Source organism: Ranitomeya variabilis, chromosome 7 (assembly GCF_051348905.1).
Source record: "Ranitomeya variabilis isolate aRanVar5 chromosome 7, aRanVar5.hap1, whole genome shotgun sequence".
NCBI classification, from domain to species: domain Eukaryota; kingdom Metazoa; phylum Chordata; class Amphibia; order Anura; family Dendrobatidae; genus Ranitomeya; species Ranitomeya variabilis.
Window position 1 is genome coordinate 151,656,881 of NC_135238.1, and position 24,304 is coordinate 151,681,184.

A 24,304-nucleotide genomic window follows, 5' to 3' on the forward strand; every position below is an offset into this window, starting at 1 on the left:
ACATACAGGTATATACTATATACAGGAGGAGATGACACACAGGTATATACTATATACAGGAGCAGATTACCTACAGGTATATAGTATATACAGGAGGAGATGACACAGGTATATGCTATGTATAGGAGGAGATGACATACAGGTATATACTATATACAGGAGATTACATACAGGTATATCTAATATATAAAGCTGAATGTGTGTATGTATGTATGTGTGTATGTCCGGGATTGGCATCTGTACCGTCGCAGCTACAGCCACAAAATTTTGCACAGTCACACGTCTGGACCCCGAGAGCGTCATAGGCTATGTTGTGAGGTGAAATTTTAACCCCGCGCGTTCCAATTCACCAAACAATTTTGCTCCTATCTACATAATGGGGAAAAAGTGAAGGGAAAAGTGTTGGAGGAAAATTGACAGCTGCCAGATGTGAACAATGAGGACTTAAAGAATGAGAGCGATGGCGACAAAGAGTATATACCGTACAGTTGCTAAGGTGGGGCCCCGACATGGGATACTCACCACACACGGGGATATGAACACAAACACAAAATGCGCCACACACTACCACGTGCTTGAACACATATACCACCCTCAGCACACATTTCACCACACACACACACCAACCTCGCCACATAAAAGTCGAAACACAAAAGTCACCACTCAAAACTCGCTACATGCAAAACTCGCCATATGCAAAACTAGGCTCACGCAAAACTCGCCACACGTGCAAAACTCACCTCATGGAAAACTCACCTCATGCAAAACTTGCACACACAGAAAAATTGCCACATGTACAAAAGTTGCACCACATGCAAAAGTTGCCTCACACAAAACTTGCACATACTCAAAATGCACCACACATAAAACTCGCCACGCGCAAAACTCGCCATGCACAAATCTTGCTGCACACAACTTGCTACACTAACCTGTCACATGCAACTCAACACACAAAATGTTGCTACACGCATGTCGCCACACAAAACTCATCTCACAAAAGTCGCTACATGCATGTCGCCACACGCAACTCAACACACACAACTTGACACATAAAACTCGCCCTAAAACACACACAAGTCTGGTATTGTCCTTCAAAAATAAAAATCTGATTAATAAGCAAACTACAAGAGCAACAAATGTACCATATAGGAAATACGGCAGCTGTCAGTCACATGACCTGTCTATTATGTGTATGTGTGAGCTAATATATACTGCCAGGGGGGAGGGCTTCCTGTTGGCTGGGGATTTATCAGGCTGCCAATAGCAACCAATCACAGCTCAGCTTCTATTTTGCTACAGTTAATTAACCTGAGCTCTGATTGGTTAATATAGGCAACAAAGACATTCTCAGTATAACAAAGCTAATATATGTTGTGAAATGCTTCTATTTGCTTAGTTTTTGCCTTTTAATAATTACATTTCTATCTATTTGTTTTGTGGTTTTTGTGTGCAGAATAAATTTTTGTTAACACATTCTATTTTGCTAACAGCAGTCATTAACCCGGGCGAAGCCGGGTAGTACAGCTAGTATATATATATTTTTTTCATTTTAAGGCAACTGTTGCTAACATTACCATTTTTTCCTACTGTTAATTTATGGTTTGTTGATCCTTTTGCATGTGGGTCATTTTAGACATATTTTCTTATTTTTTTGAAATTCTTTAAAAGTTGATCATTTTTGATCAGTATCATGCAGAAATGTAATGCTAGTGTGTGAACGTTGTCTTCATATCTGTAGGCAGGTGAGCTGCCTCAGTGCTGGATTCCTCCTGTGCTGGGAGGGCATGAGATACCAGTGCGATACAATGAAGCCCACAACTATGAACTTCAACAGGAACTTGGTGAGTTTCTTCCTCCTCTATAGTGGGTGAGATTATAGTGTTATATATAAATTGTAAAGCAAGTCTCTTTATGTCTAATCATCACAGTATTGCTGAGGTATGCTATTAGCCATCTGACCATGCAATCATGTGTCATGTCAGTGAAGAAAGAGACATAGCAAACCAGAAGAACTATACTACATTTCTAATTGGAGGTTTTTTGCTAATGTTATTATACCTACTACATATTGGTATAGGATCTTGGAGATGGGAATACCCCTTTAATTTCCTCCTGACATTCGGGCTGCTTCAACGCATTATTAACCTGCAGATGAGCCCTTGTCTACAGGTTTATGGCATTTTTTTTACATGATCGGGAGAACAAAAGGATTCTTCTCTCACCAACACCCAAATCCCCCATACGCATTAGATGGTGTGCTGATCCGGCCGAAATCAGCCGACTGTATCTAATGTGTGTGCCGGCCTTAAGTTCCTCGAAGAAAATCTGCATAGTGCGGAATATTTATTATATCATTCTATGATGGTCACTCCAAAGTCACAAATAAGTAGCTTTTTGATGACAGGTGCTTCTTTCAATTCTTCTTACTGCATCTTATCAATCTTGTAGGAAAAAAATTCAATAACTTAAGTACAATCTACCTCGCTCGACACACTCCTACAGGAACGCCGGTTACAGTGCAGCTCACCGATCTGGATGACTGTTCCGATGAACACGTTATATTCTTACAGGTAACAAAAGGAGGTAAAGCCTGATGAGGGAGGTTTACTAAGATAAAGACCCCAGAGCTGGGGCTCGTAGAGTACAGAGCAAAAGTTTGGACACACCTTCTCATTTAAAGATTTTTCTGTATTTTCATGACTATGAAAATTGTAAATTCACACTGCAGGCATCAAAACTATGAATTAACACATGACCCTCTGCAGTACACAGCTGACGCAGTGAAATGATGTCGTCGCATCAGCTGTTTCACACGCTGATTGGTGGAGGAAAGGAAGTGGACGGAGACCCCTCCTCCACCAATGAAGGCAGCGCAGAAGAAGACAGCGAGCAGGTGGTCACGTTGCAGCCCATGGGCCTCTGTTTTCCGGCCCCTCAACTGTCTCGGTCCGCAGGGCGAACTGAGACAGCCAGAGGGCCAGATGTGGCCCGCGAGCCGCACTTTGCCCAGGTCTGATCTAAGCCAACCAAAAGGTGGTGTAAATTAAAGAAGCTTTATCATGCACCCAGGAGGTTATAAGTTAAATCTGATGGACGTATGTCTACTTTCAACCTTAAAGCAGTTTTTTTGTAGTTTGTTTTTTTGTGAAATTAAGCTTAAAATAGTAAATAAAATGTATTAATGCAATGTTTGCACTGTTTGCAAACATTTCTATATGAAAAATATTATATATTTTCTTACAAATATATATATTGACCACTAGGGGGAGCATTTTCCGTTTTAGACCTCAAGCAGCTATAGTAAGACTTACCAGCTTTACTGTTAGCTGGAAAATTGGGGCATTAACTGCTGACATCAGCATTTCCCTCCCCTTTTGGGTGGTCTAATATCCCTGGGGCAGAATGAAGAGTAGCATCACAGGGCAGAGCCATTTTGTGGGTGACTGCCCTGTGATCTGCTATCACCAGCAGTTACTGCATCAGAAACACAGCTACAGAGTTTACAAAAGAGCAGAACACAGTGGGCTCAGCAGCAAGGTGGACTGGAGGAAAAGTGAAGACATGTGGTGTTTATGTATGGAGCAGTATTATCTGAGCAGAGCTGTCTGTGACTCATCCCTCAGTAAGATAAGAAGGATATCCAGGTCTGCAGTGAATGGCCAGGCAATGTGGAGGGAGGGGAGAGATACATTGGTATGGCTGAGAAAGACTGATGAGAGAGAGAGCTCCCTCTCTGCAGGCTGTGAATCCGCTTACCGGAGATCTCCGGGACTGTGTATGAGGAGGCGGAGACAGAGCAGGAGAAGCATACAGGGAGGAGATCTCCGGGACTGTGTATGAGGAGGCGGAGACAGAGCAGGAGAAGCATACAGGGAGGGAAGCGTGTGAGAGCAGAGGGTGTCTGCTCAGGATGTGCAATGCCTGGAGTACAGAGGAGCATGGAGGTAAACTCCCGCACTCCCCACTCTCCATCCTCCAGCTCCAGTGCACTTCTCTCCTGTGATAGAGTAAGTGGAGCTGGGCAGAGAGCACTGGGCTATAATAAAATGGCAGCCAGCCACACCTACAGCAGTGAGTTGTGCAGCCCACAGAGGCGTGCCCAGCTCACTGCTAATGTTGCTGCAATGTTAGAGATAGGGTCAGCGCCGGTCTATTATCTCCTATGTCCATGGGGTGCCGTAAAATGACACTGATAGTGTCCTGCTACTGCTGTGAAACCAAGATGTCAGCCCCCAGTGCCTTCTTTAAACTCATACAACACACGAAATCTGTTTCACATGCATTTAAAACTTGGTTATAGCAGCATGTTATGCTACATTACAGTGATTTATTAATGATCTACAAACGCGGTACCTTCCCTTTAAGGCTATGTGCACACGTTCAGGATTTCTTGCAGAAATTTCCTGAGCAAAACCGGACATTTTCTGCAAGAAATCCGCATGCGTCTTTGACGCTTTTTTTTGTGCGTTTTTGATGCGTTTTTTTCCGGAGCTTCCCAATTCATTAAATAGCGGGGAAAACGCGAAAAATCCGCAAAATTAATGAACATGCTGCGTTTTTTTACCGCAATGCATTTTTTTTCACGGAAAAAGACGCATCATGTGCACAAAAATTGCGGAATGCATTCTAAATGATGGGATGCATAATGTATGCGTTTTTTTATGCATTTTATAGCTTTTTATAGTGAAAAAACGCGAAAAAAAACGCAACGTGTGCACACAGCCTTAAGCTATGAAACTATGTGACACTTAAAATTTGGCACACGTTCAGACTGTTTATTCTTTCTGCTGTTTATCCATGCGTCCCCGTATTTGTACAGCACTGCCACTCCTCATAGATGGCGTGTATTATAATTCACTGTGTCCTGTATTTCAGAAAGAAGCTGTCATGTCATCATTTTTTCGGCATTGTAACGTTATGGTTTCTTGGAAAATGTTTACTGTTGGAACATGGCTTTGGGTGATTAACCCTTTTATGGCATATGGTGAGTTGCATCATATTTCTATTCTACAAAGAAAAGTCACAGTATGTGTAGACTTCATGTTCATTTTCATTCTCATATATTTTCTTAGTAATGTCAATACTACAACAATTATTCATGTATGTACTGTATATAAATTAGAATGCTCATGTAGAGGGGACATCCAGGAAAAGATATTTCTCCTAACACCAATGATGTTTCCCATGGAAAATTCTCACTGTTGTGTTATAGATGTAGTTTACTGGCTTTTGAAGAAGATAAATACAAGTTTAACTTTTCCCACTAACGACCAAGGCATTTTTTTTATGAATGGTATGTTTTCAGACTAATGGTACAAATACAGTACACAAATTATGTCCACGAAACTGTGGTACGACTCATGAGTAAGACTGCTTAGTGCAGTCGAAACGCGTCGACTGGGTCATGTCGACCATGTACATTTTTCTTTTGTATGCACTATATTTTCTTTTAAAAAGTAAAAGGAAAATCCAGCCCTGTTGAGCTGGACTCCATTTTTTTCTATTATCACTAACCCCTTCACCCTCAGCTTGTTTTCACCTTTCTGACCAGGTCAAATTTTTACAATTCTGGCCAGTCACTTTACGTGGTAATAGCTCTGGAACACTTCAATGTATCCCAGTGATTCTAAGATTGTTTTTTTGTAACACATTGTACTTTATGTTAGTGATAAATTTAGGTTGATATTTTTTGTGGTTATTTGTGAAAATATCGGAATTTTGATGAAAATTTCACAATTTACCAGGGTATGTGCATGTCAGCATGTCTATTTATCTTGTGGAACTTTTTCCCAAATAAATGTTGCTTTACCCCCAAATTTTTCATTTTCACAAGGGTAACGGGAAAATGAACCATACAATTTGTTGTGCAATTTTCCCTTAGTATGCTGATATTTCATATGTGGTGGTGGTGCTGGAAAAGTACTGTTTGGGTGCACAGCAGAGCTCGGAAGGGAAGGAGCGTTATTTGACTTTTAGATCATGAAATTGGCTGCAATCGAGCTGCTTTCTCTGGATGTACCAAACTGTAGATTTTGCCACTCCTAATATTGTAGCAATTTCTCGGATGGGTTTTTTCTGTTTCCGCAGCTTAAGGATGGCTTGTTTCACCTGCATGGAGAGCTCCTTTGACCGCATGTTTACTTCACAGCAAAACCTTCCAAATGCAAACACCACACCTCAAATCAACTCCAGGCCTTTTATCTGCTTAATTGAGAATGACATAACGAAGGGATTGCCCACACCTGTCCATGAAATAGCCTTGGAGTCAATTGTCCAATTACTTTTGGTCCCTTTAAAAACAGGGTGGCACATGTTAAGGAGCTGAAACTCCTAAACCCTTCATCCAATTTTAATGTGGATACCCTCAAATGAAAGCTGAAAGTCTGAACTTCAACTGCATCTGAATTATTTTGTTTAAAATTCATTGTGGTAATGTTTATAACCAAAATTAGAAAAATGTTGTCTCTGTCCAAATATATATGGACCTAACTATGTGAGTTGTGTAGAGGGTATCAGGTTGGCATATGTGAGTTGTGTAGAGGGCATCAGGTTGGCATATGTGAGTTGTGTAGAGGGTATCAGGTTGGCATATGTGAGTTGTGTAGAGGGCATCAGGTTGGCATATGTGAGTTGTGTAGAGGGTATCAGGTTGGCATATGTGAGTTGTGTAGAGGGCATCAGGTTGGCATATGTGAGTTGTGTAGAGTAAATCAGGTTGGCATATGTGAGTTGTGTAGTGTACATCAGGTCGGTATATTTGAGTTGTGTAGGGTACATCAGGTTGGCACATGTGAGTTATGCAGAGTGTATCAGGTTGGCAGATGTGAGTTGTGCAGAGTGTATCAGGTTGGCAGATGTGAGTTGTGTAGAGTACATCAGGTTGGCATATGTGAGTTGTGTAGAGTACATCAGGTTGGCATATGTGAGTTGTGTAGAGTGCTTCAGGTTGGCATATGTGAGTTGTGTAGAGTGCTTCAGGTTGGCAGATGTGAGTTGTGCAGAGTGTATCAGGTTGGCAGATGTGAGTTGTGTAGAGTACATCAGGTTGGCATATGTGAGTTGTGTAGAGTACATCAGGTTGGCATATGTGAGTTGTGTAGAGTACATCAGGTTGGCAGATGTGAGTTGTGTAGAGGGCATCAGGTTGGCATATGTGAGTTGTGTAGAGGGTATCAGGTTGGCATATGTGAGTTGTGTAGAGGGCATCAGGTTGGCATATGTGAGTTGTGTAGAGGGTATCAGGTTGGCATATGTGAGTTGTGTAGAGGGCATCAGGTTGGCATATGTGAGTTGTGTAGAGGGTATCAGGTTGGCATATGTGAGTTGTGTAGAGGGCATCAGGTTGGCATATGTGAGTTGTGTAGAGTAAATCAGGTTGGCATATGTGAGTTGTGTAGTGTACATCAGGTCGGTATATTTGAGTTGTGTAGGGTACATCAGGTTGGCACATGTGAGTTATGCAGAGTGTATCAGGTTGGCAGATGTGAGTTGTGCAGAGTGTATCAGGTTGGCAGATGTGAGTTGTGTAGAGTACATCAGGTTGGCATATGTGAGTTGTGTAGAGTACATCAGGTTGGCATATGTGAGTTGTGTAGAGTGCTTCAGGTTGGCATATGTGAGTTGTGTAGAGTGCTTCAGGTTGGCAGATGTGAGTTGTGCAGAGTGTATCAGGTTGGCAGATGTGAGTTGTGTAGAGTACATCAGGTTGGCATATGTGAGTTGTGTAGAGTACATCAGGTTGGCATATGTGAGTTGTGTAGAGTACATCAGGTTGGCAGATGTGAGTTGTGTAGAGTGCTTCAGGTTGGCAGATGTGAGTTGTGTAGAGTGCTTCAGGTTGGCAGATGTGAGTTGTGCAGAGTGTATCAGGTTGGCAGATGTGAGTTGTGTAGAGTACATCAGGTTGGCATATGTGAGTTGTGTAGAGTACATCAGGTTGGCATATGTGAGTTGTGTAGAGTACATCAGGTTGGCAGATGTGAGTTGTGTAGAGTGCTTCAGGTTGGCAGATGTGAGTTGTGTAGAGTGCTTCAGGTTGGCAGATGTGAGTTGTGCAGAGTGTATCAGGTTGGCAGATGTGAGTTGTGTAGAGTACATCAGGTTGGCATATGTGAGTTGTGTAGAGTACATCAGGTTGGCAGATGTGAGTTGTGTAGAGTGCTTCAGGTTGGCATATGTGAGTTGTGTAGAGTGCTTCAGGTTGGCAGATGTGAGTTGTGTAGAGTGCTTCAGGTTGGCAGATGTGAGTTGTGCAGAGTGTATCAGGTTGGCAGATGTGAGTTGTGTAGAGTACATCAGGTTGGCATATGTGAGTTGTGTAGAGTACATCAGGTTGGCATATGTGAGTTGTGTAGAGTGCTTCAGGTTGGCAGATGTGAGTTGTGTAGAGTACATCAGGTTGGCATATGTGAGCTGTGTAGAGTACATCAGGTTGGCATATGTGAGTTGTGTAGAGTGCTTCAGGTTGGCATATGTGAGTTGTGTAGAGTGCTCAGGTTGGCAGATGTGAGTTGTGTAGAGTACATCAGGTTGGCATATGTGAGTTGTGTAGAGTGCTTCAGGTTGGCATATGTGAGTTGTGTAGAGTGCTCAGGTTGGCAGATGTGAGTTGTGTAGAGTACATCAGGTTGGCATATGTGAGTTGTGTAGAGTACATCAGGTTGGCATATGTGAGTTGTGTAGAGTGCTCAGGTTGGCAGATGTGAGTTGTGTAGAGTACATCAGGTTGGCATATGTGAGTTGTGTAGAGTACATCAGGTTGGCATATGTGAGTTGTGTAGAGTGCTCAGGTTGGCAGATGTGAGTTGTGTAGAGTACATCAGGTTGGCATATGTGAGTTGTGTAGAGGGCATCAGGTTGGCATATGTGAGTTGTGCAGAGTGTATCAGGTTGGCATATGTGAGTTGTGTAGAGGGCATCAGGTTGGCATATGTGAGTTGTGTAGAGTGCTTCAGGTTGGCAGATGTGAGTTGTGTAGAGTGCTCAGGTTGGCAGATGTGAGTTGTGTAGAGTACATCAGGTTGGCATATGTGAGTTGTGTAGAGGGCATCAGGTTGGCATATGTGAGTTGTGCAGAGTGTATCAGGTTGGCATATGTGAGTTGTGTAGAGGGCATCAGGTTGGCATATGTGAGTTGTGTAGAGTGCTTCAGGTTGGCAGATGTGAGTTGTGTAGAGTACATCAGGTTGGCATATGTGAGTTGTGTAGAGTGTATCAGGTTGGCAGATGTGAGTGGTGCAGTATATATCAAGTTGTGCAATAAATTAGAGTAAATCAGAAATAAATTCAGTAATCCATTTATGACTGGTACAGTTGGAAATAGGCCAGGATTGTCGGGGCAGGTGACACACTGAAAAATGGTGTAATGTCTTATCCCCCTTCAGTAGCACACTTTCCACCTTTTTGTGACCTTCCTTTCTTTCCAGATAGGGGGAACTCACTGGTTGAATGTTCCCCTGGTAAAATACAGGCACCTTCAGTTCCAGAGGTACTGGGGCCTTCCCCTTTCTAACCTCCAAATATTAGGGCCTTGATCACTATCTCCTGAGACTGAAGGTACGTACTGGTCTGGCCAGTGGTGGACACTGACAGCTTTGGGCCCTTGTGCAAGAAATGTATCTTGGCCCCCTCCCTGCCCAGCATGCTGCTTATGATGAGAGCAATCTGGCCCCAAGCAACAAGCCAGATTGCCCTCATTATCAAAGCCCTGGTTAAGATTTGGTTCTCCTGTTCCCACGCAGTCAGACTTGCAGTCAGGTGACAACTAGTGTGTCCGCTGTCAGTGGATAGAATACTGCAGACGCGGCACATGACAGCAAGTGTGCGATGCGCCTCCTTGTGGTTATGTGATTACTGTGGGAACCGGCAGAGCCCAACCATGTATATATTATATTACATTATATGTCTAGTATCTGATAGTATACTACAAATAAAAGTATGGAATAGTTTGGTAGACTGCATTATTCCATACAATAGTATCCTGTAAAAGACTACAGGGAGAGCCCCCACACAGCTCTCCCTATTTACAATATGTGCCCCCACATAGCCTCCTATATACAGTATGAGCCCTCACAGAGCCCCCTATATACAACAGGAGCCCTCACAGAGCCCCTAGTATACAGCAGTAGCACTCACAGAGCCTCAATATATACAGCAGGAGCCCTCACAGAATCTCTTATATAGAACAGTAGCCCTCACAGAGCCCCCATATAGAGCAGTAGCCCTCACAGAGCCCCCTATATACAGCCGGAGCCCTCACAGAGCCCCCTATATACAGCCGGAGCCCTCAAAGAGCCCCCTATATGCAGTAGAAGTATGTAGTAGAAGCCCTCACAGAGCCCCCTATATAGAGCAGGAGCCCCCCACAGAGCCCCCTATGTACAGCAGGAGCCCTCAAAGAGCCCCTATATACAGCAGGAGCCCTCAAAGAGCCCCTATATACAGCAGAAGCCCTCACAGAGCCCCCTATATAGAGCAGGAGCCCTCAGAGTTTCTTATACACAGCAGGAGCCCTCACAGAGTCTCCTATATACACCATGATTTCCCACAGAGCCCCCTATATACAGTATGAGCCACCATACAGTACAGACCAAAAGTTTGGACACACCTTCTCATTTAAAGATTTTTCTGTATTTTCATGACTATGAAAATTGCACATTCACACTGAAGGCATCAAAACTATGAATTAACATGTGGAATTATATACTAAACAAAAAAGTGTGAAACAACTGAAAATATGTCTTAAATTCTAGGTTCTTCAAAGTAGCCACCTTTTGCTTTGATGACTGCTTTGCACACACTTGGCATTCTCTTGATCGTCATGAAAATACAGAAAAATCTTTAAATGAGAAGGCGTGTCCAAACTTTTGGTCTGTACTGTATATCCTCTATATGCAGGAACAAATCACACACACAAAAAAAACCATACCTCTCTCCCATCCCGTGGCGCTCTGCTCCGGTCTCTGCTGTGTGCACTGACTCTCCGCACAGCAGAAGTGATGTAGTGACATCATTGTGTCTGCTGTCTCAGTCACACATGCTGTGACTGGTGGAGGGAGTCGGTGGTTCTGTCCTCCACCATTATATTCACCGCTTTGTGCATCCTGAAGATGCAGATGACAATGAAATCTGAATGCAGGTCGGCTGTATGGTGCAACCTGCAGACCAGTGTTTTCGGGTGTTTAGCTATCACAGATAAGCCCGGTCCGATTTCCACATTTTGCCCAGGTCTGTTATATATGAGCCATATACTAATCTGTGTACTGGGGGTTATGTTCTATACCAGTGATGGCAAACTTTTTAGAGACCGAGTGCCCAAGCTGCAATCTAAAACCCACTTATTTATCGCAAAGTGCCAACACCGCAATTTAACCGGAATACTGAGGTTTTAGATTAGAAAAACTCCTACATTAGCACCCTATAGCATCAATAGCAAAGAGCTTGTAAGCGCTGCACTCCAAGCCAAAGATACTAGCCACCAATTGCAGTGGAGGTCTGTTCTTGAGAATGAAGGGGATTTGTGTTCAAAAGTAAAATTGCCAAGTTGTTTGTTTGCAATTGTAACCCTTTATCTTGATGAGAATAACCCTTTAAGCATGGGATGTCAAACTAAATACACACATTCCTCCATACAGTGTAATGGGCCTCACATAGTGCTCCATAGAGTGTAATGGGCCCTACATAGTGCTCCATACTGTATAATGGCCCCACATGATGCTGCCTACTGTATAATGGCCACATATGATGCTTTATACTGTATAATGGCCACATATGATGCTCCATACTGTATAATGGCCACACATAGTGCTCCATACCGTATAATGGCCCCACATGATGCTGCATACAGTATAATGGCCATATATGATGCTCAATACTGTATAATTGCCACACATGATGCTCCATACTGTATAATGGCCACATACGATGCGCCATACTGCATAATGGCCACACATAGTACGCCATACCGTATAATGGCCCCACATGATGCTGCATACAGTATAATGGCCATATATGATGCTCCATACTGTAAAATGGCCACACATAGTGCTCCATACTGTATAATGGCCCCACATGATGCTGCATACAGTATAATGGCCCCACATGATGCTGCATACAGTATAATGGCCCCACATGGTGATGCATATCGTACAATGGCCCCAAATGATGATGCATACTGTATAATGGCCCCACATGATGGTGCATATAGTATAATGGCCCCACATGATGCATACAGTATAATGGCCCCACATGATGCATACAGTATAATGGCCCAACATGATGCATACCATGTAATGGCCCCACGTGATGCATACCATATAATGGCCCCACATGATGCATACAGTATAATTGCCCCACATGATTTATACAATATAATGGCCCCAAATGATGCTCCATACTGTATAATGGCCCCACACGATGATGCATACAGTATAATGGCCCCACATCTACAGGGTGGGCCATTTACGGTATACGCCTCCAGAGAAAACTGATGACACTCACTTGGACTAAAAAAAAGTTAGCTCATTAAGTATCAAATGGATTAATTGCTAATATTTCCGCAATGGACTTGCAAAATGTCCGTGTTTTGCGGACTGTAAGACACACTGGACAATAAGACGCACCGCAAATTTTGGAGAGGAAAATAGGAAAAAAATGCTTTTAATAAAATGGTGGTCCGTCTTCTAGTCCTCTTTTATGGTAGCTTACTGGGAAAGGGGGAGGGCGGCTTCTGCATTGGAGCGGTGTCTCAGGAGGCAGGATCGCTGCGGCAGGAAGATGTTAGGAGTGGGGCAATGCTGCAGGGGGAGGAGTGGGTGTGCAGTGTTGTGAGGCTGCAGCGGGCTCCTGAGTCCCCGCACTTTTCAACGTTTTCACCATGGTTGACTTCGGGAAATTGGCCTCCGGAGGTGGTGCATGCCGCAGATCCGCACTCCATTGCAACCACACCCCCTGTAAGCTACAATAATTTTGGGGAAAGAACTGCAACCACTATTACATCCTGTGTCCAGATCAACATGAAAAACTTGGTGAAAGGCCTTCTCTAAAGTGGTGATAACCAGTTACTTTCACCTGGCAGTTTTCGAATATGTAGGTGTACAAGTTTGTATTCTGCCTACAGAAGATTTGTAGAATATATTTTGTCAATCATTCTTATGTATCGTAGGCTCCGCCAGCAATCTCGTGAAGACATATTATCCGGAAGGCATGAGTGAACGCTTAATTGGAAACATTTTGTTTGAAACATTAAAAGGGTTAAATTATTTGCACCAGAACGGATATATTCACAGGTAGGAAAAAAGAGTATTGTATTTTACTTAAAGCACACACTGTCTTAGGCTGTGTTCACATGTTGCTTCTGTGCTGCTTTTTTTCTGCAGGAATACCTGATCTGTTGGCAGTAAAAAAGCTGCAGATAAAAAGCAAGCTTTTCTGCCTCTTTTCTGCTTCTTTTCTTGCTGCATTTTTCAGGATCCCAAAGTTCAGCTTCGTTTCCACCATACAATCATGAACAATACAAGGTGTGAGGCCACCAATGTAAGATGTATGTGAAGCCATAAAACATTTTTGAAAAAAAAAGGGTAAATTATCAAATTATTTAGCAGAAAAAGATTTTTTTGTCTGGAAAAAATAGTGACTATTTTGAACAAAAAAGTTTTTGGGTTCATGAAAAAATACAGAATTGCAAATGTCAGAACCGTGGGGGAAGTTGAATTGGTCGGGAATAATTTACCTAAGAATTTAGCAGAGCATTTTGTAGGTTGGTATTGTTCAATTTTACACATTGGTCATGCATTGTTTTCTTTAACACACATCACTAATTTAATGAAACTGTACTAATCCTATCAGCCATGCTCAGATGATGAGACCAAGACATTTTGGTTTAACCCCTTCATGCTGCAGCTCATTTTCGTTTTTTCGTTTCCTTTTTTACTCATCTTCTTCCCACAGCCATAACTTTTTTTATTTTTCTGTGCATATGAAGGTTGGTTTTTGACTTTTGAATGACACCATTCATTATACAACATTGTGTACTCGAAAAGGGGAACAAAAATTCCAAGTCTAGTGAAATTGTGTAAAAAAAAACAAAAAAAAACCCCAAAACCTTCTGACATTGTTTTTTGAGAATTGTTTTTACGGTGTAGATTTTGTGGTAAAAATGACCATGCAGTATGATTCTCCTCATCAATACGATTACAGCGATACCAAACCTGTCCAGTTTTTTAAATTATTTTAGTGGTGAAAACAGGGATTATTGTGTACTCACCATAAAATCCTTTGCTCCGAGCCGCTCATTGGGGGACACAGGGCCATGGGTGTATGCTGTTGCCACTAGGAGGCTGACACTAAGTGAATACAAAAAGGGTTAGCTCCTCCTCCACAGTATACACCTACCACTGTCTCCAGCCTGAACCAGTTCAGTGACCAAGCAGTAGGAGATCATAACCATAAAACACAGGTACAACATGTCAAACCAAAGAACAAGCATAGCCATCAGGCCAACAGGGTGGGTGCTGTGTCCCCCAATGAGAGGCTCGGAGAAAAGGATTTTACGGTGAGTACACACAAATCCCTGTTTCTCCTTCGCCTCATTGGTGGGCACAGGACCATCAGACATACCAAAACAGTCCCTGGGTGGGAAAAAAACAACCCAACAGAGTAAACCTCAGATACCAACTGTCTAAAGATGCGCTACTGCTGCCTGTAGAATTCGTCTGCCCAGGCCCGCATTTGCTGAAGCTTTAGTGTGGACATTGTAATGCTTCGAGAATGTGTGCAGGCTGGACCAGGTCGCAGCTATGCAAACCTGTTCCGCTGATGCTTGATACCGAATGGCCCAAGAAAGGCCTATCGACCGAGTGGAGTGTGCCTTAATTCCTGCTGGAGTAGGCTTGCCTCTGACGCACTAAGCTTCCTGAATAGCCGAATAAATCCACCTGGCTATTGTCAACTTTGAAGCGGCTTACCTTCCTGTGGCTCTTCGCCGTTCTTAAAACATACCTTCTGAGAGCTCTCACGAGATCCAGAGTGTCAAGAGCTTTCTCCACACAGTGCACCGGTGCCGGGCAAAACGCGAGTAGTAGGACAATGTCCTCCTTAAGGTGAAATGAAGACACGACCTTTGGTAGTAAAGGCGGGGACGGCCTGAGAACCACCTTGTCCCAGCGAAAAATCAGAAAAGGAGCCCGGCAGAACACAGCAGCCAACCTCGAAACCTGTCTGATTGATGTTACCGCGACGAGGAAGGCGACCTTCCATGAAAGATAGGTTAGCGAGACGTCCTGTAACAGTTCGAAGGGAGATTCCTGTAGAACACTTAGGACCAGATTAAGATCCCATGCATCTAGAGGCGCTCTATAGGGAGGTTCCACGTGGGAGACTCCCTGAAAGAAAGTTCTCACCTGCTTTTTGGAAGCGATCTTATGCTGAAACAAGACGGACAAGGCAGAGACCTGCCCCTTGAGGGAGCTCAGGGCTAGGCCCGAGTCCAGAACGGACTGAAGAAATTCCAAAATAGTAGGAATGGAGAAAACCAGCGGAGGCCGACCGTGGTCTCTACACCAAGCAAAAAAGGCTTTCCAGGTGCGATGATAGATGCATACCGAAACAGGCTTCTGAGCATTAATTATGGTGGAAATCACCTCTTGGGAGAAACCAGCTTGGGTTAGGACCCAGGATTCAATGGCCAAGCCATCAAACACAGGGCCCCTGAGTTCTGGTGGCAAATCGGGCCCTGGGAGAGCAGGTCTGGTCGATCTGGTAGCCAGGTGATGTCGACGACGAGTTGCACTAATTCTGAGTACCATGCCCCGCCCGGCGTGGCCAGTCTGGGGCAACTAAGATCACCAGGACCACCTCCGTTTTGATCTTCCTGATGACCCTCGGAAGCAACGGCAGCAGGGGAAACATATAAGGAAGACGAAACGGACTCCACGGAAGGACCAGCGCGTCCACCCCTATGGTTCTCAGATCCCAGGACCGAGCTACAAACTCTGGCACCTTGCTATTTAACCTTGATGCCATCAGGTCCACGTCCGGGGTCACACAGCAATGGCAGATCTGCTGGAAAACCTCCGGATGGAGAGACCACTCTCCTGTGGCAAGGCCTTGACAGGTGAGGAAGTCTGCCTCCCAGTTTTCCACGCCCGGGATGGGAACGGCCGAGATGACCGTGTGGTTGCAGCAAAGGATATGTTCCGCCTCGCACATTGCTGCCCTGCTGCAGGTGCCATCCTGATGATTGATGTAGGCCACAGCCATGGCATTGTCCGATTGAATTTGTTGGGTGCGGCCCGCTAGGAGATGATGGAACCGCCGTAGGGACAGCTGAATTTCCAGGACATTGAAGGGAAGGTGTGACTCCCTAGGTGATCAACGCCCTTGAGCAGTGTGGTGACGAAAGACAGCTCCTCAACTTAGAAGGCAGGCATCGGTAGTGACCACCAGTCAATGGACCGGAGAAAGGATTTCCCTTGAAGGAAGGAGAAATGGAGCCAAAGGATGCCGAGGCGCCAGAAGGCCCGGAAGACGTAGTATGGTTCCGTTTCCTAGGTGCCTGTATCTCCTTTTCCTGAGAACAGCCCCAGCAGGCCAACGGTTCCCGAGATGTAGGGGAACCCTCTAAAACAGGCAGATTAATGCCCCCAGTCCTGGAAGGATCATGAAGGGACTCAGTTAAGAAAGCCATGGACTTCGACAGTGACGAAACCCACTCAGGGGGGCTAGCCACACTGGGATCGGTAGCGATGGAGGGCTCCTGAGCGCTTTCGGGGTTAGTTACAAGTTTCACATAGCGGAGTAGTTTGTCCCTGCGGTAATGCAGCCTGACAGGAGGTACATGAGTTGAAGAACACTGTGTGTGTTTTATTAACCCTCTTGGATGCCTTAGGAAGAGACATGCTGTACCCTTGAATATGGGCAGAAATGTCAATGTATACTGCAGTGGAAGGCTAGAGGTATCTAACAGCGCAGCTCTAAGGCAGCGCAGCTCTGCAAAAGCAGTATGTGTGCAGCAGCGTACTTTGCCTAACAAGGGGGAGCCTGTGAGTATGTGGCCATGCAACACTTACTCAGGTCCTGTGCCCCTGAGAGCGGTCGTCCTCCTATGTAGGGAAATGCTGTAATATGGCGGCTTGCGGGAACTGCGTTCCTCCTGTGGGGAACACTGGTCCTGGAGCCCCGTCACCTAGTCTCTCAAGATGGCCATCGTGATTCAAAGAAAGCTCTCTCGCATGGAGTGAGAAGCGCCAAGCGGGTGGGGCGGACCCGCAGGTGCGATCCGCGCTTTTGGGCGGAGCTACTGGATTGCGGCCTAGCACAGGGTGAAGCCGGGGAGTAAATTACGGGTGCACAACCGGAAAAAGAATCCCGAATCGCGACATGCTGCACGAGCCCTCCGGACGCCGAAACTCACCACTGGAGCACTGCTGAAGGGGAACGCAGAGCTGTCGCTCTGCCTGCAGGTCAGGGCTGCGATATGGACGGTGCAGGAACCCACAATCCACCGTCCCTTTGTCAGGGAGGTGGAGAGGGACCGTCCAGCTCCTTCGATCACCGCTGTTCAATCAGTGGTGGTGCAGTGGGAGCTGCGCGGACGCCATAGACGCCTCTGTGTATCCTAAGGGTTCACTCCCCTAGGATGGAACAGGGCAGTTGTCCGGCTGTAGCCTGGCTTCAGAAGGGGGTACATGGAGGCGACACTCCATGTTCCCGTATGTTGGTGGTGTGGGGAGATCCCCTGGAGGGAACCGTCACCTCTAAAATAGCTCAGGCCTAGATTGTACGGTGCAGGAGGAGGTACGTGGAGGCGAAACTCCACATTCCCGCCTGTTGTTGGTTGGGGGAGATCGGACCCTTGAAAAGATCCGTAGCCCCTATGTTCCTTGCAGAAAAATGCAAAAGTAAAAGGTAAAAAATAAAATAATGAAGTATGGTCTGAATAGCAGACCCGTGTGCCTCCTACGGACACTAAGCATGAACTGGTTCTGTCCCCGAAGCTAGTGGTAGGTGTATACTGTGGAGGAGGAGCTAACTCTTTTTGTATTCACTTAGTGTCAGCCTCCTAGTGGCAGCAGCATACACCCACATCCTGTGGGTGTTCCCCAATGAGGCGAAGGAGAGAAAAAAAAATCTGAAGTTTGCGCAGGTTACCTGCCTGCTGGGTCTGGTGCGGTCACAGGCGCTCCTGCCGGGGATTCAAAAACCTCTGCTGATGTCACTTCTACAGAGCGGAGGCTTCTTTTCTGGTCCACTGTGTAGACGGGACGGGACTTCTGAGGTCATTCTGATAGCCAGCCAGATCCCTACTGCCTAACTGGGGGAGTCGGCTGTCAGTCAGAATGACCTTGGAAGTCCCAGCCCATCGTGTCAGCAAAGACAGCTGAATCCCCGGCAGGAGCGCTTTGTGCCGGGGGAGAACGGCGCTGGGCACAACAGGTAGGTAAGTTGCAATTACCTGCCTGTTAGTGCTTAGGTAAATTTTTTTTGTTTTTTTTTTAAATCCCGGATATCCCCTTTAGGCCGGCGTCACACTGGCGAGTTTTACGGACGTAAGAGCGCAGAAACTACGTCCGTAAAACTCGCATTACATACGGCACAATTATTCTCAATGGGGCTGCTCCTATTAGCCGTATATTACGGTTCAGTATTATACGGCTTTCTACGGCCGTACAAAATCGCAGCATGCTGCGTTTGTCAGCGTATTGCGCAAATAATATGCCAATGAAAGTCTATGGGGGCGAGAAAAATACGGATTCCACACGGACCTGCAGTGTGACTTGCGAGAAATACGCAGCGGTGTTAGTGAAAAGTCGGTAATTCAATTGCCGGCTTTTTCCTTCTCCTTCACAAACCCGACATGATATGAGACATGGTTTACATACAGTAAACCATCTCATATCCCCATTTTTTTTGCATATTCCACACTACTAATGTTAGTAGTGTGTGTATGCAAAATTTGGGCGCTGTAGCTGCTAAAATAAAGGGTTAAATGGCGGAAAAAATTGGCGTGGGCTCCCGCGCAATTTTCTCCGCCAGAGTGGTAAAGCCAGTGACTGAGGGCAGATATTAATAGCCTAGAGAGGGTCCATGGTTATTGGCCCCCCCGTGGCTAAAAACATCTGCCCCCAGCCACCCCAGAAAAGGCACATCTGGAAGATGCGCCTATTCTGGCACTTGGCCACTCTCTTCCCACTCCCTGTAGCGGTGGGATATGGGGTAATGAAGGGTTAATGCCACCTTGCTATTGGAAGGTGACATTAAGCCAGATTAATAATGGAGAGGCGTCAATTATGTCACCTATCCATTATTAATCCAATTGTAGGAAAGGGTTAAAAAACACACACACACACACATGATTAAAAAGGATTTTAATGAAATAAACACAGCGGTTGTTGTAATAATTTATTGTTCTCGCAATCCATTTGCAGACCCTCGCTTGGAAAAATAATAAACGCACAAGATACATACCTTCTGGTGAACCGTCTCGTCCCACGAGGTAATCCATCTGAAGGGGTTAACTAATATTACAGGCAGGAGCCCTGCAAATGCAGCGGTGTGCTCCGTGCCTGTAATTCCCCGGCGAATGAATGAAATGTAGGTCATTGACCTACATTTCCTTCAGTCGCGGTGATGCGCCCCCTGGTGGATGTCCTCATATGACCTGGAGCGTGGGAAAAAGTTCCCAGGCTGCAGTTCATGAGAACATCCAGCAGGGGCGCATCACCGCGACTCAATGTAAGTACAGATCCTGCTTTCCTTTCAGCACCCGGGGATTACAGGCACGAGCGAGTGGTTTATCGCAGCTCTGCCTGTAATATTAGTTAACCCCTTCAGATGGATTACTTCGTGGGACGTGATCTGACATCGGAAGGTATGTATATTGTGCGTTAATTATTTTGCCAAGTGAGGGCCTGCAAATGGATTGCGAGAACAATAAATTATTACAACAACCGCTGTGTTTATTTCATTAAAATCCTTTTTAATCATGTGTGTGTGTGTGTGTGTGTGTGTGTGTGTTTTTTAACCCTTTCCTACAATTGGATTAATAATGGATAGGTGACATAATTGACGCCTCTCCATTATTAATCTGGCTTAATGTCACCTTCCAATAGCAAGGTGGCATTAACCCTTCATTACCCCATATCCCACCGCTACAGGGAGTGGGAAGAGAGTGGCCAAGTGCCAGAATTGGCGCATCTTCCAGATGTGCCTTTTCTGGGGTGGCTGGGGGCAGATGTTTTTAGCCAGGGGGGGCCAATAACCATGGACCCTCTCTAGGCTATTAATATCTGCCCTCAGTCACTGGCTTTACCATTCTGGCGGAGAAAATTGCGCGGGAGCCCACGCCAATTTTTTCCGCGATTTAACCCTTTATTTTAGCAGCTACAGCGCTGAAATTTTGCACATACACACTACTAACATTAGTAGTGTGGAATATGCAAAAAAAAAGGGGATATGAGATGGTTTACTGTATGTAAACCATGTCTCATATCCTGTCGGGTTTGTGAAGGAGAAATGAAAAGCCGGCAATTGAATTACCGGCTGTTCACAGATATCGCGCTGAATGAAATATAAATACAGAATATATATATATATATATATATATATATATATATATATATATATATATACATACTGTATATATGTTTTAATGAACATTTGAGCACATAAATCCATTAGATGTCGGTTTTGCAAGCCTGCGCGAAAATCTCGCAGTACGGATGCCATACGGATTACATACGGAGGATGCCATGCGCAAAATACGCTGACACACCCTGACTACGGATCACTATTTTGGGAACATTTCACCGTATTTCGGCCGTACTACGGCCGTAAAATACGGACCGTATTGTCTTACGCCGAGTGTGACGCCAGCCTTAAAGGGAACCTGTCACCCCATTTTTCCGTATGAGATAAAAATACCATTAAATAGGGCCTGAGCTGTGCGTTACAATAGTGTATTTTGTGTACCCTGATTCCCCACCTATGCTGCCGAAATACGTTACCAAAGTCGCCGTTTTCGCCTGTCAATTAGGCTGGTCTGGTCAAAAGGGTGTGGTGACATCGCTGTTTCTTCCCCCAGATCTTGCTTATTTTTCCGTTGGTGGCGTAGTGGTTTGCGCATGCCCAACTGCCGAATCCACTGCACAGGTGACGAAAAAGAGCGCGTTGTGCACTATTCCCCTGGTGATTGGTGGGGGCGGCCATCTTCCCTGGCCGCGCGTGCGCAGATGGAGTGCTCTGCTGCCCGGGGCTTCAGGAAAATGGCCGCGGGATGCCGCGCGTGCGCAGATGGAGATCGCAGCGGCCATTTTCCTGAAGCCGAGTTCGCATCTTTTTCCTCACCTGTGCAGTGGATTCGGCAGTTGGGGTGACAGGTTCCCTTTAAGATTTAAAAAAAAAAAAATTACTAAGTCCCGGTGCCTTTTGATTCCTTTTGTCACCATCCTCTGCTGGGCACTCTCTAGCAATGATTGACGTCTAGAATTACGTGTTACGGGTTAAATGGTCAATTGTCTTATAAGTAATTAAATGCAATTCCTCTGAAAGTGTCCAAATTATTGTCTTCCAGGAGTGTGAAGGGCAGTCACATCCTCATCTCAGAAGACGGTCTTGTTTCTCTTTCTGGACTTGGTCACCTCTGTAGTATGGTTAGAAGGGGTGAAAGAGCCAAGGTGGCCTATGATTTTCCTAATTTTAGCACTGCAATGCTTCCTTGGTTGAGTCCTGAGCTACTGAGACAGGTCAGTATATTCCTATGAACAGTCACATATGTACTATTACTATATACAAGACAATTCTTACATTCCACTCCCTGCTGGATGTGCCGCACCCTTACCTGCACCAGTGAGCTTCCTAATAATGCCACAGACCAGTACGTTTGGGTGGGTGTCTGTCCCTTGTAGTGTTGCAGGAAAAATATATCTTTGTACCGTGTTAGCTAGTAGATAGAAAATATTGAAAATTGAGAGTCCTCAATTTGTTACCATCAGTTCAGTTATCCATTAATAGGTATTATCCACTGGTATTTTCAATTTTTAATATTTCCCCTATATTATTGGTAATATTTCCAGCTGTGAAAACAAGAAGCAGTTAGTTGGAATTAAGATAAAACATATGATGTGCCAAAGCACAATAAATCAGTTCTTTAGAAAAGAGATTTACTTGGCTTATCTTCTTATATTACCTTTATTTCATATGTTGTCTTCTAATTCTAACCTGTCATATCACAAGTTTATTGGACTTGATCTCTGGACTCTAGCACAGTGTGAGCTGTAAAATCAATGATGCAGGTGTTGTTTCGGAAAGTGGAGCGATAATTTAGGACATTTACAATACATAATATGTGTTTTTTTCTTATTTTTTTGTAAATTTCCTAATCACTACTATAAAAAGGATAACTCACAACAGCACTATAAAGGCACTTACCGCTGTGGAATGCTTAACTGCTGACGGTTTTTGTGATGGATTTGACAGTTCTAATTCTTCTTATCTTTTGCCTAAGATGCCAGCATCCATTTTCAGATAGCTGGATTTTGAGGCTTGAGAAGGGCCAGATATGGCTGAAACGTTGTCTTATCTTCCTATTGCTGTGATTTTTTTAATACAGTGGAATAAAGATCTAACATTTTAACGATTATCTTCTGGTGCCTTGGGATTTTTGGATATCCCTTCTCGGACTGCCATATGTAGACTGTACTTATATATCCTAAGACACTCACTCTGCTCTCGTAATGACCAGAGGTGCTCACGTTAGTACAAAAGTAGGGGAGAGTGTCTGACTACCCAAGACCAGTATACATCCGGGACTCTGAGACACTGGCTTGGTAAAATTACATGTCTTTTATAGCACTGTGAAAAACTTCCCCTATCTCTCACTACACTACACTGTGTTCCAAATTATTATGAAAACTGGATTTAAGTGTGATAAAGATTTAATTGTTTTGTTTTTCAAATAAACTCATGGATGGTGTTGTGTCTCAGGGCTCAATGGATCACTGAAATCAATCTTAAACACGTGATAATTAGTTTTCCAGGTGATTCTAAATAAAGGAAAACTTCTTAAAAATGATGTTCCACATTATTAAGCAGGTCACAGTTTTCAAGTAACATGGGAAAGAAAAAGGATCTCTCTGCTGCTGAAAAGCATCAAATAGTGCAATGCCTTGGTCAAGGGACGAAAACATTAGAAATTTCCCGAAAACTTAAGCGTGATCATCGTACTGTTAAGAGATTTGTGGCTGTATTTGCGCACAGATGTCTTTGTGCTGATAAAGGCATAATGAGGAAGATTTCTGCCAGGCAAGTTCATCGGATAAAGAGAGCAGCTGCTAAAAAGCCATTGCAAAGCAGCAAACAGATATTTAAAGCTGCTGGTGCCTCTGGAGTCCCTCGAACCTCAAGGTGTAGGCTCCTTCAAAGACTTGCTGTGGTGCATAAACCTACTATTCGGCTACCCTTAAACAGTGTTCACAAGCAGAAATGGTTGCATTGGACCCACACATACATGAAGACTAATTTCCAAACATTCTTGTTTACTGATAAGTGTTGAGCAACCCTGGATGGTCCAAATGGATGGAGTAGTGGATGGTTGTTGGATGGCCACCATGTCCCAACAAGGCTGCAACAACAGCAAGGAGGTGGAGGAGTCATGTTTTGGGCCGGAATCATGGGGAAACAGCTGGTAGGGCCCTTTAAGGTTCCTGAAGGTGTGAAAATGACCTCTGCAAAGTATAAAGAGTTTCTGACTGACAATTTTCCTCCATGGTCTAAAAAGCAGAACCGTGCCTTCAGGAGCAAAATCATCTTCATGCTGACAATGCACCATCTCATGCTGCAAAGAATCCCTCTGAGTCATTGGCTGCTATGGGCATAAAAGGAGATAAACTCATGGTGTGGCCACCATCTTCCCCTGTCCTCAACCCTATAGAGAACCTTTGGAGAATCATCAAGCAAAAGATCTATGAGGGTGGGAGGCCGTACACATCAAAACAGCAGCTCTGGGCGGCTATTCTGACTTCATGCAAAGAAATACAAGCAGAAACTCAATGGATGCAGAAATTGTGAAGGTGATATCAAAGAAAAGAAGGCTCCTATGGTAACATGTAACTTGGCCTGTTAGGAGGTTTTGGAGTTAAATAGCTTTTTGTTCAGTGAATGTGACCTAATGCTGCAAATTCCACAAATGAGCATTTTCAGTTCTTTAAAACCTATCAAATGTTTAGAAATTCTACTGTGCCTAATAATTTGGAACAGTGCATTCTGAGTTTTTATTCATTTTGGAGATTATACTGTTATCATTGGGAGG

At 44.5% G+C, this 24,304-nt stretch overlaps 1 protein-coding gene across 9 annotated transcripts in view; it reads left to right on the forward strand.

Annotated features, from left to right (window-relative positions):
* Positions 1 to 24,304, forward strand: part of STRADB (STE20 related adaptor beta) — a 76,088-nt gene that overhangs the window by 14,725 nt on the left and 37,059 nt on the right. For all 9 annotated transcript variants that reach the window (XR_013217726.1, XR_013217725.1, XR_013217721.1 and 6 more), the window contains exons 4-8: positions 1,739 to 1,841; positions 2,449 to 2,570; positions 4,876 to 4,984; positions 13,163 to 13,286; positions 21,569 to 21,740. Coding sequence is in view for 2 of the 9 variants with exons in the window: in XM_077272074.1 (XP_077128189.1) it covers positions 1,739 to 1,841; positions 2,449 to 2,570; positions 4,876 to 4,984; positions 13,163 to 13,286; positions 21,569 to 21,740 (630 nt within the window). In the remaining 7 variants the exon portion in view is untranslated. The remainder of the gene's footprint in view (positions 1 to 1,738; positions 1,842 to 2,448; positions 2,571 to 4,875; positions 4,985 to 13,162; positions 13,287 to 21,568; positions 21,741 to 24,304) is intronic.